Source organism: Nerophis lumbriciformis, linkage group LG32 (assembly GCF_033978685.3).
Source record: "Nerophis lumbriciformis linkage group LG32, RoL_Nlum_v2.1, whole genome shotgun sequence".
NCBI lineage: Eukaryota > Metazoa > Chordata > Actinopteri > Syngnathiformes > Syngnathidae > Nerophis > Nerophis lumbriciformis.
In genome coordinates, this window is record NC_084579.2 from 1,139,011 (window position 1) to 1,154,863 (window position 15,853).

Genomic DNA, 15,853 nt, shown 5'->3' on the forward strand with positions numbered 1-15,853 from the left:
AAAGACAAATGTCATTCAGTGACACCACCGTTTTCAGGAGATTTGGATTCTATCGATCGCTGTCAATGACGTAAGAGGAAATGACGTAAGAGGAAATGACCCCGGAAGTAAATGGGGAGGGGGAAAGTTTTTGTAGGGAGAAGAAATTTGGCGTGAGAGCGCCATTAAAGAAAAGAAGACGACGACAAAGTTGACAAAGCTGTGTTGTGTGTTCCTGACACTTCTCCTCTCCATCTTCCTGATGTTTCACACTTCTGCTCTCCATGACTGCGCGCGTGAGTGCTTCCGTGTGGGCGGGAAAATGTCGCCAGACTCCGTAGACATGCAGCTCACTGCTTTAAAGACAACTAAGTTAACTACTTTAAAGACAACTAAGTTAACTAAGCTCACTGCCTTAAAGACAACTAAGTTAACTAAGCTCACTGCTTTAAAGACAACTAAGTTAACTAAGCTCACTGCCTTAAAGACAACTAAGTTAACTAAGTTAACTAAGCTCACTGCTTTAAAGACAACTAAGCTCACTGCCTTAAAGGCAACTAAGTTAACTAAGCTCACTACTTTAAAGGCAACTAAGTTAACTAAGCTCACTGCCTTTAAGGCAACTAAGTTAACTAAGCTCACTACTTTAAAGGCAACTAAGTTAACTAAGCTCACTGCCTTAAAGGCAACTAAGTTAACTAAGCTCACTACTTTAAAGGCAACTAAGTTAACTAAGCTTACTGCTTTAAAGGCAACTAAGTTAACTAAGCTCACTACTTTAAAGGCAACTAAGTTAACTAAGCTCACTACTTTAAAGGCAACTAAGTTAACTAAGCTCACTGCCTTTAAGGCAACTAAGTTAACTAAGCTCACTACTTTAAAGGCAACTAAGTTAACTAAGCTCACTGCCTTAAAGGCAACTAAGTTAACTAAGCTCACTACTTTAAAGGCAACTAAGTTAACTAAGCTTACTGCTTTAAAGGCAACTAAGTTAACTAAGCTCACTACTTTAAAGGCAACTAAGTTAACTAAGTTCACTGCTTTAAAGGCAACTACGTTAACTAAGCTCACTGCTTTAAAGGCAACTAAGTTAACTAAGCTCACTACTTTAAAGGTAACTAAGTTAACTAAGATCACTGCCTTAAAGGCAACTAAGTTAACTAAGCTCACTGCTTTAAAGGCAACTAAGTTAACTAAGTTCACTGCTTTAAAGGCAACTACGTTAACTAAGCTCACTGCTTTAAAGGCAACTAAGTTAACTAAGCTCACTACTTTAAAGGCAACTAAGTTAACTAAGATCACTGCCTTAAAGGCAACTAAGTTAACTAAGCTCACTGCTTTAAAGGCAACTAAGTTCACTGCTTTAAAGGCAAGTACGTTAACTAAGCTCACTGCTTTAAAGGCAACTAAGTTAACTAAGCTCACTACTTTAAAGGCAACTAAGTTAACTAAGCTCACTACTTTAAAGGCAACTAAGTTAACTAAGCTCACTGCTTTAAAGGCAACTAAGTTAACTAAGCTCACTACTTTAAAGGCAACTAAGTTAACTAAGCTCACTGCTTTAAAGGCAACTAAGTTAACTAAGCTCACTGCTTTAAAGGCAACTAAGTTAACTAAGCTCACTACTTTAAAGGCAACTAAGTTAACTAAGCTCACTGCCTTTAAGGCAACTAAGTTAACTAAGCTCACTGCCTTTAAGGCAACTAAGTTAACTAAGCTCACTGCTTTAAAGGCAACTAAGTTAACTAAGCTCACTACTTTAAAGGCAACTAAGTTAACTAAGCTCACTGCTTTAAAGGCAACTAAGTTAACTAAGCTCACTGCTTTAAAGGCAACTAAGTTAACTAAGCTCACTGCTTTAAAGGCAACTAAGTTAACTAAGCTCACTACTTTAAAGGCAACTAAGTTAACTAAGCTCACTGCTTTAAAGGCAACTAAGTTAACTAAGCTCACTACTTTAAAGGCAACTAAGCTAACTAAGCTCACTGCTTTAAAGGCAACTAAGTTAACTAAGCTCACTACTTTAAAGGCAACTAAGTCAACTAAGCTCACTGCCTTAAAGGCAACTAAGTCAACTAAGCTCACTACTTTAAAGGCAACTAAGTTAACTAAGCTCACTGCTTTAAAGGCAACTAAGTTAACTAAGCTCACTACTTTAAAGGCAACTAAGTTAACTAAGCTCACTACTTTAAAGGCAACTAAGTTAACTAAGCTCACTGCCTTTAAGGCAACTAAGCTCAGTCTGCTGCAGGAGACACTTTTAAACAATAAAGATGTTTCTGCCAAAGTCAACCTGTCACAGTCACCATGTCACATGTGTCATAACCTGTCACAGTCACCATGTCACATGTGTCATAACCTGTCACAGTCACCATGTCACACGTGTCATAACCTGTCACAGTCACCATGTCACATGTGTCATAACCTGTCACAGTCACCATGTCACATGTGTCATAACCTGTCACAGTCACCATGTCACATGTGTCATAACCTGTCACAGTCACCATGTCACATGTGTCATAACCTGTCACAGTCACCATGCGCTCTTCCTGGTGACCAACACAACACACGTGACTAAACATTTCAACATTTGTTACTTTAAATACAAACCCCGTTTCCATATGAGTTGGGAAATTGTGTTAGATGTAAATATAAACGGAATACAATGATTTGCAAATCCTTTTCAAGCCATATTCAGTTGAATATGCTACAAAGACAACATATTTGATGTTCAAACTCATAAACTTTATTTTTTTTTTGCAAATAATAATTAACTCAGAATTTCATGGCTGCAACACGTGACAAAGTAGTTGGGAAAGGGCATGTTCACCACTGTGTTACATCACCTTTTCTTTTAACAACACTCAATAAACGATTGGGAACTGAGGAAACTAATTGTTGAAGCTTTGAAAGTGGAATTCTTTCCCATTCTTGTTTTATGTAGAGCTTCAGTCGTTCAACAGTCCGGGGTCTCCGCTGTCGTATTTTACGCTTCATAATGCGCCACACATTTTCGATGACAGACAGGTCTGGACTGCAGGCGGGCCAGGAAAGTACCCGCACTCTTTTTTTACGAAGCCACGCTGTTGTAACACGTGCTGAATGTGGCTTGGCATTGTCTTGCTGAAATAAGCAGGGGCGTCCATGAAAAAGACGGCGCTTAGATGGCAGCATATGTTGTTCCAAAACCTGTATGCACCTTTCAGCATTAATGGTGCCTTCACAGATGTGTAAGTTACCCATACCTTGGGCACTAATGCACCCCCATACCATCACACATGCTGCCTTTTACACTTTGCGCCTATAACAGTCTGGATGGTTTGCTTCCCATTTGGTCCGGATGACACGATGTCAAATATTTCCAAAAGCAATTTGAAATGTGGACTCGTCAGACCACAGAACACTTTTCCACTTTGCATGAGTCCATCTTAGATGATCTCGGGCCCAGAGAAGCCGGCGGCGTTTCTTGGGTGTTGTTGATAAATGGCTTTGGCTTTGCATAGTAGAGCTTTAACTTGCACTTACAGATGTAGCGACCAACTGTATTTACTGACAGTGGGTTTCTGAAGTGTTCCTGAGCCCATGTGGTGATATCCTTTAGAGATTGATGTGGGTTTTTGATACAGTGCCGTCTGAGGGATGGAAGGTCACGGTCATTCAATGTTGGTTTCCGGCCATGCCGCTTACGTGGAGTGATTTCTCCACATTCTCTGAACCTTTTGATGATATTATGGAGCGTAGATGTTGAAATCCCTACATTTCTTGCAATTGCACTTTGAGAAACATTGTTCTTAAACTGTTTGACTATTTGCTCACACAGTTGTGGACAAAGGGGTGTACATCGCGCCATCTTTTCCTGTGAAAGACTGAGCATTTTTTGGGAAGCTGTTTTTATACCCAATCATGGCACCCACCTGTTCCCAATTAGCCTGCACACCTGTGGGATGTTCCAAACAAGTGTTTGATGAGCATTCCTCAACTTTATCAGTATTTATTGCCACCTTTCACAACTTCTTTGTCACGTGTTGCTGACATCAAATTCTAAAGTTAATGATTATTTGCACAAAAAAAAAGTTTGAACCTCAAATATGTTGTCTTTGTAGCATATTCAACTGAATATGGCTTGAAAAGGATTTGCAAATCATTGTATTCCATTTATATTTACATCTAACACAATTTCCCAACTCATATGGAAACGGGGTTTGTATATATACACATTTATATATGTGTGTATATGTATGTATGTGTGTATATGTACAGTATGTATGTGTGTATATGTACAGTATGTATGTGTGTATATGTATGTACTACTGTTAAACACACCTATGTCCTTTTGACAAGACGGTGATGATCACATGACCTGTGTGTGTGTGTGTGTGTGTGTGTGTGTGTGTGTGTGTGTGCGTGTTGTGTTAACAAGACGGTGATGATCACATGACGTGTGTGTGTGTGTGTGTGTGTGCGTGTTGTGTTAACAAGACGGTGATGATCACATGACGTGTGTGTGTGTGTGTTGCCAGGTGTGCGTGTTGTGTTGACAAGACAGTGATGATCACATGACCTGCGTGTGTGTTGCCAGGTGTGTTGTGTTGACAAGACGATGATGTTCACATGACGTGTGTGTGTGTGTTGCCAGGTGTGTGTGTTGTGTTGACAAGACGGTGATGTTCACATGACGTGTGTGTGTGTGTTGCCAGGTGTGCGTGTTGTGTTGACAAGACGGTGATGATCACATGACCTGCGTGTGTGTTGCCAGGTGTGTTGTGTTGACAAGACGATGATGATCACATCACCTGTGTGTGTGTGTGTTGCCAGGTGTGTGTGTTGTGTTGACAAGACGGTGATGTTCACATGACGTGTGTGTGTGTGTTGCCAGGTGTGCGTGTTGTGTTGACAAGACGGTGATGATCACATGACCTGTGTGTGTGTTGCCAGGTGTGTGTGTTGTGTTGACAAGACGGTGATGTTCACATGACGTGTGTGTGTGTGTTGCCAGGTGTGCGTGTTGTGTTGACAAGACGGTGATGATCACATGACCTGTATGTGTGTTGCCAGGTGTGTGTGTTGTGTTGACAAGACAGTGATGATCACATGACCTGCGTGTGTGTTGCCAGGTGTGTTGTGTTGACAAGACGATGATGATCACATCACCTGTGTGTGTGTGTGTTGCCAGGTGTGTGTGTTGTGTTGACAAGACGGTGATGTTCACATGACGTGTGTGTGTGTGTGTTGCCAGGTGTGCGTGTTGTGTTGACAAGACGGTGATGATCACATGACCTGTGTGTGTGTTGCCAGGTGTGTGTGTTGTGTTGACAAGACGGTGATGTTCACATGACGTGTGTGTGTGTGTTGCCAGGTGTGCGTGTTGTGTTGACAAGACGGTGATGATCACATGACCTGCGTGTGTGTTGCCAGGTGTGTTGTGTTGACAAGACGATGATGATCACATCACCTGTGTGTGTGTGTGTTGTGTTGACAAGACGGTGATGTTCACATGACATGTGTGTGTGTGTTGCCAGGTGTGCGTGTTGTGTTGACAAGACGGTGATGATCACATGACCTGTGTGTGTGTTGCCAGGTGTGCGTGTTGTGTTGACAAGACGGTGATGATCACATGACCTGTGTGTGTGTTGCCAGGTGTGCGTGTTGTGTTGACAAGACGGTGATGATCACATGACCTGCGTGTGTGTGTGTTGCCAGGTGTGCGTGTTGTGTTGACAAGACGGTGATGATCACATGACCTGTGTGTGTGTGTGTGTTGCCAGGTGTGTGTGTTGTACTTCGCTAAGAGCGGCGAGCTCAGCGGACTGAAGGAGGAGGTGCTTCAAGTGTCCACGCCCATCAGCGGCCTTGACCTTTGGACCCTGTTGCTACGGCAACACCCCAGGTACTGTGCCCTTTGTACGGCCCCCAAGGAAGTGTGCGCTGTTGACGTGTGTGGCGTGGCGTGCAGACTGAGCGCGCTCCAAGGTCACGTGGTGCTGGCACTGAGACAAGAGTACGTGGCCATCGACCAGCAGCTGCTGACGCTGCGAGACGGAGACGAGCTGGCCGTGGTGCCGCCGCTCAGCGGAGGATAGTTGTGTGACAACCCTTTCTTCAAAGATGGCGGCGTCAGAGGAGGGGCGGGACATCTTCAAGCTGAGTTGTGATTGGCTGTCTGTACAGGAAGTTGTGGCCGCTGTCAGCAGTACTTCCTGTGGCGCCATTTCCCTTTTTATTGGTGATTTTCCCAGCTTTGCTAGCACACACACAGGTCATCCACCCACACTCACCTGTGCCCCCGCAGGTACGACACGCGCCGACGTGCTGGAGGGCAGGAAGGTGAGGGGTCTGCAGTACGAGGCGTACGAGGCCATGGTCCAATCAGAGCTCAGCAGGCTGTGTGGTGACATCAGAGCACGCTGGCCCCGCCTCACACACATCTGTGTGCACCACCGCCTGGGGTCACATCATCATGCTAACATGCTAGTCAGGGCACTTGCTCCTGGGCCTCACCTGCCGTGCTCTCCCCTCAGGTGGGTGCAAGTGGGCGAGGCCAGTGTCGTCATGGCCATCTCGTCTCCTCACCGCCAAGAGGGTCAGCGGGCCATCCAGTACTTGATGGACGGGCTAAAGGCCAGCGTGCCCGTCTGGAAGAAGGTGAGCACTTCCTGCGCCGCTTCCTGGGCCCGCCCTGACACAATGTCCTCCACAGGAAGTGTACGAGGCCCACGACGCCGCCTGGAAGGAGAACGCCGAGTGCAAGTGGTCCCGTTGCCATGGAGACACCACACAACAACATTAGTCAATAAAGATCATGTTTATCCTTTGCAGCTAACTTTGTGTGTGTGTGTGTGTGTGTGTGTGTGTGTGTGTGTGTGTGTGTGTGTGTGTGTGTGTGTGGTCAGGTGACCGCTGCTGTTCACCAACATTAACATGCTGGCAGCGCTCATGCAGCCTCACACCATTATTTTCTGCACAATCCTGGCAGCACTCATGCAGCCCCACACCATTACACTGCACAATGCTGGCAGCACTCATGCAGTGTGACATTGCACAATGCTGGCAGCACTCATGCAGCCTCACGCCATTATTTTCTGCACAATGCTGGCAGCACTCATGCAGCGTGACACTGCAGAAATGCTGGCAGCACTCATGCAGCCTCACGCCTTTATTTTCTGCACAATGCTGGCAGCACTCATGCAGCGTGACACTGCAGAAATGCTGGCAGCACTCATGCAGCCCCACACCATGATGTTTCCCTAGAAGACATATGTAAGACAATCATTTGATTATTCACAAATACATCTTTAATGACATCATTTTTCAATCTTCAGAAGTTTGTCATGTGTAACGTCGAAAAACACACCTGTGTACATTATCACCTGTGTACATTACCTGTGTACATGTTCACCTGTGTACATGTTCACCTGTATGCATTCTCACCTGTGTACATTTTTAGTTCATTGTCACCTGTGTACATTACCTGTTCACTGTCACCTGTGTTCACTGTCACCTGTATACATTACCTGTTCATTTTTAACTGTGTTCACTGTCACCTGTGTACATTACCTGTTCATTTTTAACTGTGTTCACTGTCACCTGTATACATTACCTGTTCATTTTTATCTGTGTTCACTGTCACCTGTGTACATTACCTGTTCATTTTTAACTGTGTTCATTGTCACCTGTGTTCATTGTCACCTGTATACATTACCTGTTCATTTTTAACTGTGTTCACGGTCACCTGTGTACATTACCTGTTCATTTTTAACTGTGTTCACTGTCACCTGTGTACACTGTCACCTGTATACATTACCTGTTCATTTTTAACTGTGTTCACTGTCACCTGTGTTCACTGTCACCTGTATACATTACCTGTTCATTTTTAACTGTGTTCATTGTCACCTGTGTACATTACCTTTTCATTTTTTACTGTGTTCACTGTCACCTGTGTACATTACCTTTTCATTTTTTACTGTGTTCACTGTCACCTGTGTTCACTGTCACCTGTGTACATTACCTGTTTATTTTTAACTGTGTTCACCGTCACCTGTGTACATTGTCACCTGTATACATTACCTGTTCATTTTTAACTGTGTTCACTGTCACTTGTGTACATTACCTGTTCATTTTTAACTGTGTTCACTGTCACCTGTGTACATTGTCACCTGTATACATTACCTGTTCATTTTGAACTGTGTACATTGTCACCTGTGTGAAGAAGGAAGTGAGGCGCACAGGTGAGAGGGAGGTTTATGGTGTCACAGCAACAAAGTAGACAAAAAGTGCATTAAATGAGAGGAATACTGTCAACAACAACAACAACAACAACAACATGCACACACACACACACACACACTCTGAGTCTTTGTGGGACATCTGATTGGAGGCTAACCACCTGTTGGCTCATTAGGCTCCGCCCCCATGCACCACAACAGGTTGCAGGACATGAAGATTCCAGAACAGACACAACCTTTCACTTTCACTTTCACTTTGCTAGCATCCTGCACCTTCTAAGCCCCGCCCACCCCAGGTGCATCAACATTTCAAGATGGCGGCCATTTTCACTGATGACATTTACTAAGTTTTAAGACGTGCCGTGATTGGCTGGAGGGCGGCGACATGTCCTGTGAGAGGCGGAGTCAGTCCAAAGCCTTCATGGATGCTTTGGCGAGGGGGAGGGGCCACAGGAGGGCACGCCAGGGGCCGCCACGGATATGTGCGACAGACACGTCACTTCCTGTTGGCGGGAGACAGGAAGTGGGGGAGGGCGTGATGATGACCACGATGGGGGCGGAGTCAAAAGTTTGCTCGGTGGGCGGGACGTCCCCTCACATGCGAGAGCCTCGCTCCTGCAGGATCTGAGGGAGGAAGTGCGACAGGTGAGCAGGTGACAAGCCCCGCCCACAGACACACCTCACCTTGGCCTTCTCGGTGGGCTCGATGACGACGCCATTGGTGGAGTTGTTGAGTTGACGAGAGACCACACACAGGAACTCTGCCTGGTCCTCATTACCATAATTGTAGGAGGAGCCAATGCTGATCAGCTGAAAATACACACTTTCATAGTCATACACATCAGTAATACTACTACTACTACATATACATCAGTAATACTACTACTGGTACTACATATACATCAGTGATACTACTACTGGTACTACATATACATCAGTAATACTACTGCTGGTACTACATACTGTATACATCAGTAATACTACTAGTACTACATACACATCAGTAATACTACTACTACTACAAGTACTACATGACGTACTCTTGGTGTCGACACCACCAATATCCACCTAACACTTTGTATCATCCAAGGAGTAATACTACCCTTGGTGTCGACACCACCAATGAAGGATCCTCAATGCTGACCCAGCAAGACTTGATATCTCTTATGAATGTACTAATTGTTTATATCTCATTGTTGATATCTCTTATGAATGTACTAATTGTTTATATCTCATTGTTGATATCTCTTATGAATGTACTAATTGTTTATATCTCATTGTTGATATCTCTTATGAATGTACTAATTGTTTATATCTCATTGTTGATATCTCTTATGAATGTACTAATTGTTTATATCTCATTGTTGATATCTCTTATGAATGTACTAATTGTTTATATCTCATTGTTGATATCTCTTATGAATGTACTAATTGTTTATATCTCATTGTTGATATCTCTTATGAATGTACTAATTGTTTATATCTCATTGTTGATATCTCTTATGAATGTACTAATTGTTTATATCTCATGACTTTGCATTTTCAACTTTACCTCACACTTCTTTCAAGCTAGCTATCTGTTAGCTTAGCTATTAGCTACATGCATAGCTCCTGTAACATGTTTAGCCTCATCCTCCAGTGATAAAGATACATGATAATGATACTTAGGATCCTGTAATGGAGGTGATGAGTATCCACTTGGTGGAGCGGCTCCACACGGTGTATGGGACTATAAATGTGTATGGGACTATAAATGTGTATGGGGACTATAAATGTGTATGGGACTATAAATGTGTATGGGACTATAAATGTGTATGGGGACTATAAATGTGTATGGGACTATAAATGAGACGTAGGAAAGAAGAAGATGGCTGACCTGTTCAAAGTTCCATCCATCAGACATGGTAGAGACCATCTGTGTTAGCTCCTCCTCCTGACACTGCAGCACCCGATACACATGTTTCACTGTGCCCTGTAACACACCTGCATTACACACACACTAACACACCTGCATTACACACACACTGTGCCCTGTAACACACCTGCATTACACACACACTAACACACCTGCATTACACACACACTAACACACTTGCATTACACACACACTGTGCCCTGTAACACACCTGCATTACACACACACTAACACACCTGCATTACACACACACTGTGCCCTGTAACACACCTGCATTACACACACACTAACACACCTGCATTACACACACACTGTGCCCTGTAACACACCTGCATTACACACACACACACTAACACACCTGCATTACACACACACTGTGCCCTGTAACACACCTGCATTACACACACACTGTGCCCTGTAACACACCTGCATTACACACACACTAACACACCTGCATTACACACACACTGTGCCCTGTAACACACCTGCATTACACACACACTAACACACCTGCATTACACACACACTGTGCCCTGTAACACACCTGCATTACACACTTGCTCACTCTCACTCACTCTCACTCACACACACACTCACTCAAACTCACTCACGCACACTCACTCATGCACACTCACACTCTCACACTCACTCTCGCACACTCACTCTCAGTCACACTCACTCACACTCTCACACTTACTCACTCACACTCTCAGTCACATTCATACTCTCACGCACACTCACACTCAGTCACGCTCAGTCACACTCACGCACACTCACGCTCACGCACACTCACTCACTCTCACTCAGTCACACTCATGCACACTCACGCACACTCACGCTCACTCACGCACACTCACTCACTCTCACTCAGTCACTCACTCAGTCACACTCACGCACACTCACGCTCACACACACTCACTCAGTCACTCACTCAGTCACACTCACGCACACTCACGCACACTCACGCTCACTCACGCACACTCACTCAGTCACACTCACGCACACTCATGCACACTCACGCTCACTCACGCACACTCACTCACTCTCACTCAGTTACTCACTCAGTCACACTCACGCACACTCACGCTCACTCACGCACACTCACTCAGTCACACTCACGCACACTCATGCACACTCACGCACACTCACGCACACTCACTCACTCTCACTCAGTCACACTCACGCACACTCATGCACACTCACGCTCACTCACGCACACTCACTCACTCTCACTCAGTCACTCACTCAGTCACACTCACGCACACTCACTCACTCTCACTCAGTCACTCACTCAGTCACACTCACGCACACTCACGCTCACTCACGCACACTCACTCTCACTCAGTCACTCACGCACACTCACTCACTCTCACTCAGTCACTCACTCAGTCACACTCACTCACTCACGCACACTCACGCTCACTCACGCAAACTCACTCACTCTCACTCAGTCACTCACTCAGTCACACTCACGCACACTCATGCACACTCACGCTCACGCACACTCACTCAGTCACTCACTCAGTCACACTCACGCACACTCACGCACACTCACGCTCACTCACGCTCACGCACACTCATGCACACTCACGCTCACGCACACTCATGCACACTCACGCTCACGCACACTCACGCTCACTCACGCTCACGCACACTCATGCACACTCACGCTCACGCACACTCACTCAGTCACTCACTCAGTCACACTCACGCACGCTCACGCTCACTCACGCACACTCACTCTCACTCACGCACACTCACTCACTCTCACTCAGTCACTCACTCAGTCACACTCACTCACTCTCACTCACTCACGCTCACTCACGCAAACTCACTCACTCTCACTCAGTCACTCACTCAGTCACACTCACGCACACTCACGCTCACGCACACTCACTCAGTCACTCACTCAGTCACACTCACGCACACTCACGCTCACTCACTCAGTCACACTCACGCACACTCACGCTCACTCACGCACACTCACTCACTCTCACTCTCACTCAGTCACTCACTCAGTCACACTCACGCACACTCATGCACACTCACGCTCACTCACGCACACTCACTCACTCTCACTCAGTCACTCACTCAGTCACACTCACGCACACTCATGCACACTCACGCTCACTCTCACTCAGTCACTCACTCAGTCACACTCACGCACACTCACGCACACTCACGCACACTCACGCTCACTCACGCACACTCACGCACACTCACTCACTCTCACTCAGGCACACTCACGCACACTCACTCTCACTCAGTCACTCACGCACACTCACTCACTCTCACTCAGTCACTCACTCAGTCACACTCACTCACTCTCACTCACTCACGCACACTCACGCTCACTCACGCAAACTCACTCACTCTCACTCAGTCACTCACTCAGTCACACTCACGCACACTCACGCTCACGCACACTCACTCAGTCACTCACTCAGTCACACTCACGCACACTCACGCACACTCACGCTCACTCACGCACACTCACTCAGTCACACTCACGCACACTCACGCTCACTCACGCACACTCACTCAGTCACTCACTCACTCAGTCACACTCACGCACACTCACGCACACTCACGCTCACTCACTCACTCTCACTCAGTCACTCACTCAGTTACACTCACGCACACTCACGCACACTCACTCACTCTCACTCAGTCACTCACTCAGTCACACTCACTCACTCTCACTCACTCACGCACACTCACGCTCACTCACGCAAACTCACTCACTCTCACTCAGTCACTCACTCAGTCACACTCACGCACACTCACGCTCACGCTCACTCACGCACACTCACTCTCACTCACGCACACTCACTCACTCTCACTCAGTCACTCACTCAGTCACACTCACTCACTCTCACTCACTCACGCTCACTCACGCAAACTCACTCACTCTCACTCAGTCACTCACTCAGTCACACTCACGCACACTCACGCTCACGCACACTCACTCAGTCACTCACTCAGTCACACTCACGCACACTCACGCACACTCACTCAGTCACACTCACGCACACTCACGCTCACTCACGCACACTCACTCACTCTCACTCAGTCACTCACTCAGTCACACTCATGCACACTCACGCACACTCACGCTCACTCACTCACTCTCACTCAGTCACTCACTCAGTCACACTCACGCACACTCACGCACACTCAGTCACTCACTCAGTCACACTCACGCTCACTCACGCACACTCACTCTCACTCAGTCACTCACTCACTCTCACTCACTCTCACTCACTCACGCACACTCACGCTCACTCACGCAAACTCACTCACTCTCACTCAGTCACTCACACTCACGCACACTCACTCACGCACACTCACTCACTCACTCACTCTCGCTCAGTCACTCTCACACAATCACACGCAGACACACACACACACACACACACACACACACACTGTGGTACCTGTGACGTGCGGTTCTCGTTGTCACGTATTCGCTCTTTGACCAGGCGGACTAGCGAGGCAATGTTGTAGAACTCAGCTTCTTCGAGAACACCTGAACATACACACACACACACACACACACACACACACACACATACACACACACACACATACAGACACACACACACACACACACAGAGGTCACGCCTGCCCAGCTGCGTCAGGTGACCCTGAGGCGTACCTTCCTCGGCCAGGTTCTTGTCCAGGATGAGTTTTCCGTGGCGCAGGTAGTTGAGGATGGGTCCAAAGTAGGTCGGGTCTCTGTCGATCAAATAAGCTCCGGTCTGGTCCTGCAAAGTCCAACAGAGCGTTGCCATGGCGACAGGAGCAGGAGGCCACAACACACACTCACTTTGTCCGAGTCCAGGTCCGGGTCGTCCTGGCACAGGCGGAACAGGAAGGACTTGGGCTCCCGGCACAGAGTCTGCTTGGTGGTGACGAAGTAAGTCCCGCCGACGTTCAGGCGGACCCAGCGGGACCCGGGACGCTCGGCCGCGTCGGTGTGGCCGCTCTTGGCGGGGAAGCCGTTGACCGAGTGGGGGCTGAGCAGGCCGGGCGACGGCAGACGAACCTCGGCAGAGGCAGAGCCGGGGCCCGGGCCGGGATCCACGCCCTGCAGCTCGGCCATGATCAGCTGCTGTGACGGCGGAGAAGCTGAGGCGTTAAACACACCGTGACCGCACACCGGGGAACATGACATCAATCACCGGGGAACATGACATCAATCACCGGGGAACATGACATCAATCACCGGGGAATATGACATCAAGCCTGCCTTTGGAGCGACGACATTTTCAAACGAGGGGAGCACTACTTCCGGGTTTTAACCTGATTACTGTTTACTTCCGCTGTGTGGCTTTTCAAAACAAAAGCTATAACAGTCGAGCTCGGTAATGGCGACATTTTGATGTCAAACTGCTCTTTTTCTTCTACAAGTCGTCTCATATCGCTTCTTGACAATCTTAAACGGTGACATTAAAAAAACTAATCTATGAATGATTGTTTGTATATTATTATTATTATTATTAGAGATGTCCGACAATACCGGCCTGCCGATTTTGTATGATCGGTATCGGTTTTTATTTTTTTATTTTTTTTATTAAATCAACATAAAAAACACAAGATACACTTACAATTAGTACACCTCCCTCCCCCATTTACACTCATTCACACAAAAGGCGCGGGTTGTTTCTTAATGTTATTAATATTCTGGTTCCTACATTATATATCAATATATATCAATACAGTCTGCAAGGATACAGTTAATAATGACAATATATCAATATATATCAATACAGTCTGCAAGGATACAGTTAATAATGACAATATATCAATATATATCAATACAGTCTGCAGGGATACAGTTAATAATGACAATATATCAATATATATCAATAGTCTGCAGGGATACAGTTAATAATGACAATATATCAATATATATCAATACAGTCTGCAGGGATACAGTTAATAATGACAATATATCAATATATATCAATACAGTCTGCAGGGATACAGTTAATAATGACAATATATCAATATATATCAATACAGTCTGCAGGGATACAGTCCGTAAGCACACATGATGCTGCTCCACTAATAGTACTAACCTTTAACACTTCATTTGACTCATTTTCATTAATTACTAGTTTCTATGTAACTGTTTTTATATTGTTTTACTTTCTTTTTTATTCAAGAAAATGATTTTAATTTATCTATCGTATTTTATTTTATTAATTTTTTTAAAAAGTACCTTATCTTCACCATACCTGGTTGTCCAAATTAGGCATAATAATGTGTTAATTCCACCACTGTATATATCGGTTGATATCGGTATCGGTAATTAAAGAGTTGGACAATATCGGAATAAAAAGCCATTATCGGACATCCCTAATTATTATGTCACTGTGGTTAGTGCGTCTGCCTCACAATATGAAGGTCCTGGGTTCGATCCCGGGCTCGGATTCTTTCTGTGTGGAGTTTGCATGTGACTGCGTGGGTTCTACTCCGGCTTCCTCCCACCTCCAAAGACATGCACCTGGGGATAGGCCCCTCCCACCTCCAAAGACATGCACCTGGGGATAGGCCCCTCCCACCTCCAAAGACATGCACCTGGGGATAGGCCCCTCCCACCTCCAAAGACATGCACCTGGGGATAGGTTGATTGGCAACACTAAATGGTCCCTAGTGTGTGAATGTTGTCTGTCTATCTGTGTTGGCCCTGCGATGAGGTGGCGACTTGTCCAGGGTGTACCCCGCCTTC

The 15,853-nt window shown here is 45.9% G+C and overlaps 3 protein-coding genes across 6 annotated transcripts; 2 read left to right on the plus strand and 1 right to left on the minus strand.

Moving 5' to 3' along the window:
- The first annotated feature begins 82 nt into the window (after window positions 1-82).
- On the plus strand, window positions 83-6,079 carry mocs2 (molybdenum cofactor synthesis 2). Its single transcript, XM_061981181.2, has 3 exons — window positions 83-275; window positions 5,745-5,866; window positions 5,933-6,079. The coding sequence occupies exons 1-3, from the start codon at window positions 264-266 to the stop codon at window positions 6,057-6,059; spliced, it is 261 nt and encodes an 86-aa protein (XP_061837165.1). The 5' UTR covers window positions 83-263; the 3' UTR covers window positions 6,060-6,079.
- On the plus strand, window positions 6,061-6,794 carry LOC133620031 (molybdopterin synthase catalytic subunit). Of its 2 annotated transcripts, XM_061981180.1 has the most exons (4): window positions 6,061-6,202; window positions 6,269-6,425; window positions 6,498-6,621; window positions 6,677-6,794. In XM_061981180.1, exons 1-4 carry the CDS (start codon window positions 6,085-6,087, stop codon window positions 6,764-6,766), a joined length of 489 nt encoding a protein of 162 aa, XP_061837164.1. In that variant the 5' UTR covers window positions 6,061-6,084; the 3' UTR covers window positions 6,767-6,794. The 2 variants fall into 2 exon arrangements, with proteins under 2 accessions (XP_061837164.1, XP_061837163.1); XM_061981179.1 differs by having other exon boundaries at window positions 6,269-6,621.
- A 1,403-nt stretch (window positions 6,795-8,197) lies between these two features.
- On the minus strand, window positions 8,198-14,434 carry kctd2 (potassium channel tetramerization domain containing 2). Of its 3 annotated transcripts, none has more exons than XM_061981178.1 (7): window positions 14,345-14,356; window positions 13,946-14,227; window positions 13,775-13,883; window positions 13,554-13,645; window positions 10,078-10,173; window positions 8,886-9,011; window positions 8,198-8,825 (listed from the first exon to the last, which is right to left on the minus strand). In XM_061981178.1, exons 2-7 carry the CDS (start codon window positions 14,219-14,221, stop codon window positions 8,796-8,798), a joined length of 729 nt encoding a protein of 242 aa, XP_061837162.1. In that variant the 5' UTR covers window positions 14,222-14,227; window positions 14,345-14,356; the 3' UTR covers window positions 8,198-8,795. The 3 variants fall into 3 exon arrangements, with proteins under 3 accessions (XP_061837162.1, XP_061837161.1, XP_061837160.1); XM_061981177.1 differs by having other exon boundaries at window positions 13,946-14,230; XM_061981176.2 differs by having other exon boundaries at window positions 13,946-14,434.
- Window positions 14,435-15,853: the final 1,419 nt, after the last annotated feature.

What these genes read in the sequence shown, in the direction of transcription:
- mocs2 (XM_061981181.2), top strand. An exon ending in TTGCTACGGCAACACCCCAG is followed by an intron (nt 5,867 to 5,932) that starts GTACTGTGCCCT and finishes CGTGGCGTGCAG; the next exon opens with ACTGAGCGCGCTCCAAGGTC.
- LOC133620031 (XM_061981179.1), top strand. Translation starts at nt 6,085, where the DNA reads ATGGCGGCGTCAGAGGAGGGGCGGGACATCTTCAAGCTGAGTTGTGAT. An exon ending in CGCCATTTCCCTTTTTATTG is followed by an intron (nt 6,203 to 6,268) that starts GTGATTTTCCCA and finishes GTGCCCCCGCAG; the next exon opens with GTACGACACGCGCCGACGTG. An exon ending in GCGTGCCCGTCTGGAAGAAG is followed by an intron (nt 6,622 to 6,676) that starts GTGAGCACTTCC and finishes TGTCCTCCACAG; the next exon opens with GAAGTGTACGAGGCCCACGA.
- kctd2 (XM_061981176.2), bottom strand. Translation starts at nt 14,293, where the DNA reads ATGTCATGTTCCCCGGTGTGCGGTCACGGTGTGTTTAACGCCTCAGCT. An exon ending in CAAGAACCTGGCCGAGGAAG is followed by an intron (nt 13,646 to 13,774) that starts GTACGCCTCAGG and finishes GTGTATGTTCAG; the next exon opens with GTGTTCTCGAAGAAGCTGAG. An exon ending in AGCCCACCGAGAAGGCCAAG is followed by an intron (nt 8,826 to 8,885) that starts GTGAGGTGTGTC and finishes TTCCTCCCTCAG; the next exon opens with ATCCTGCAGGAGCGAGGCTC.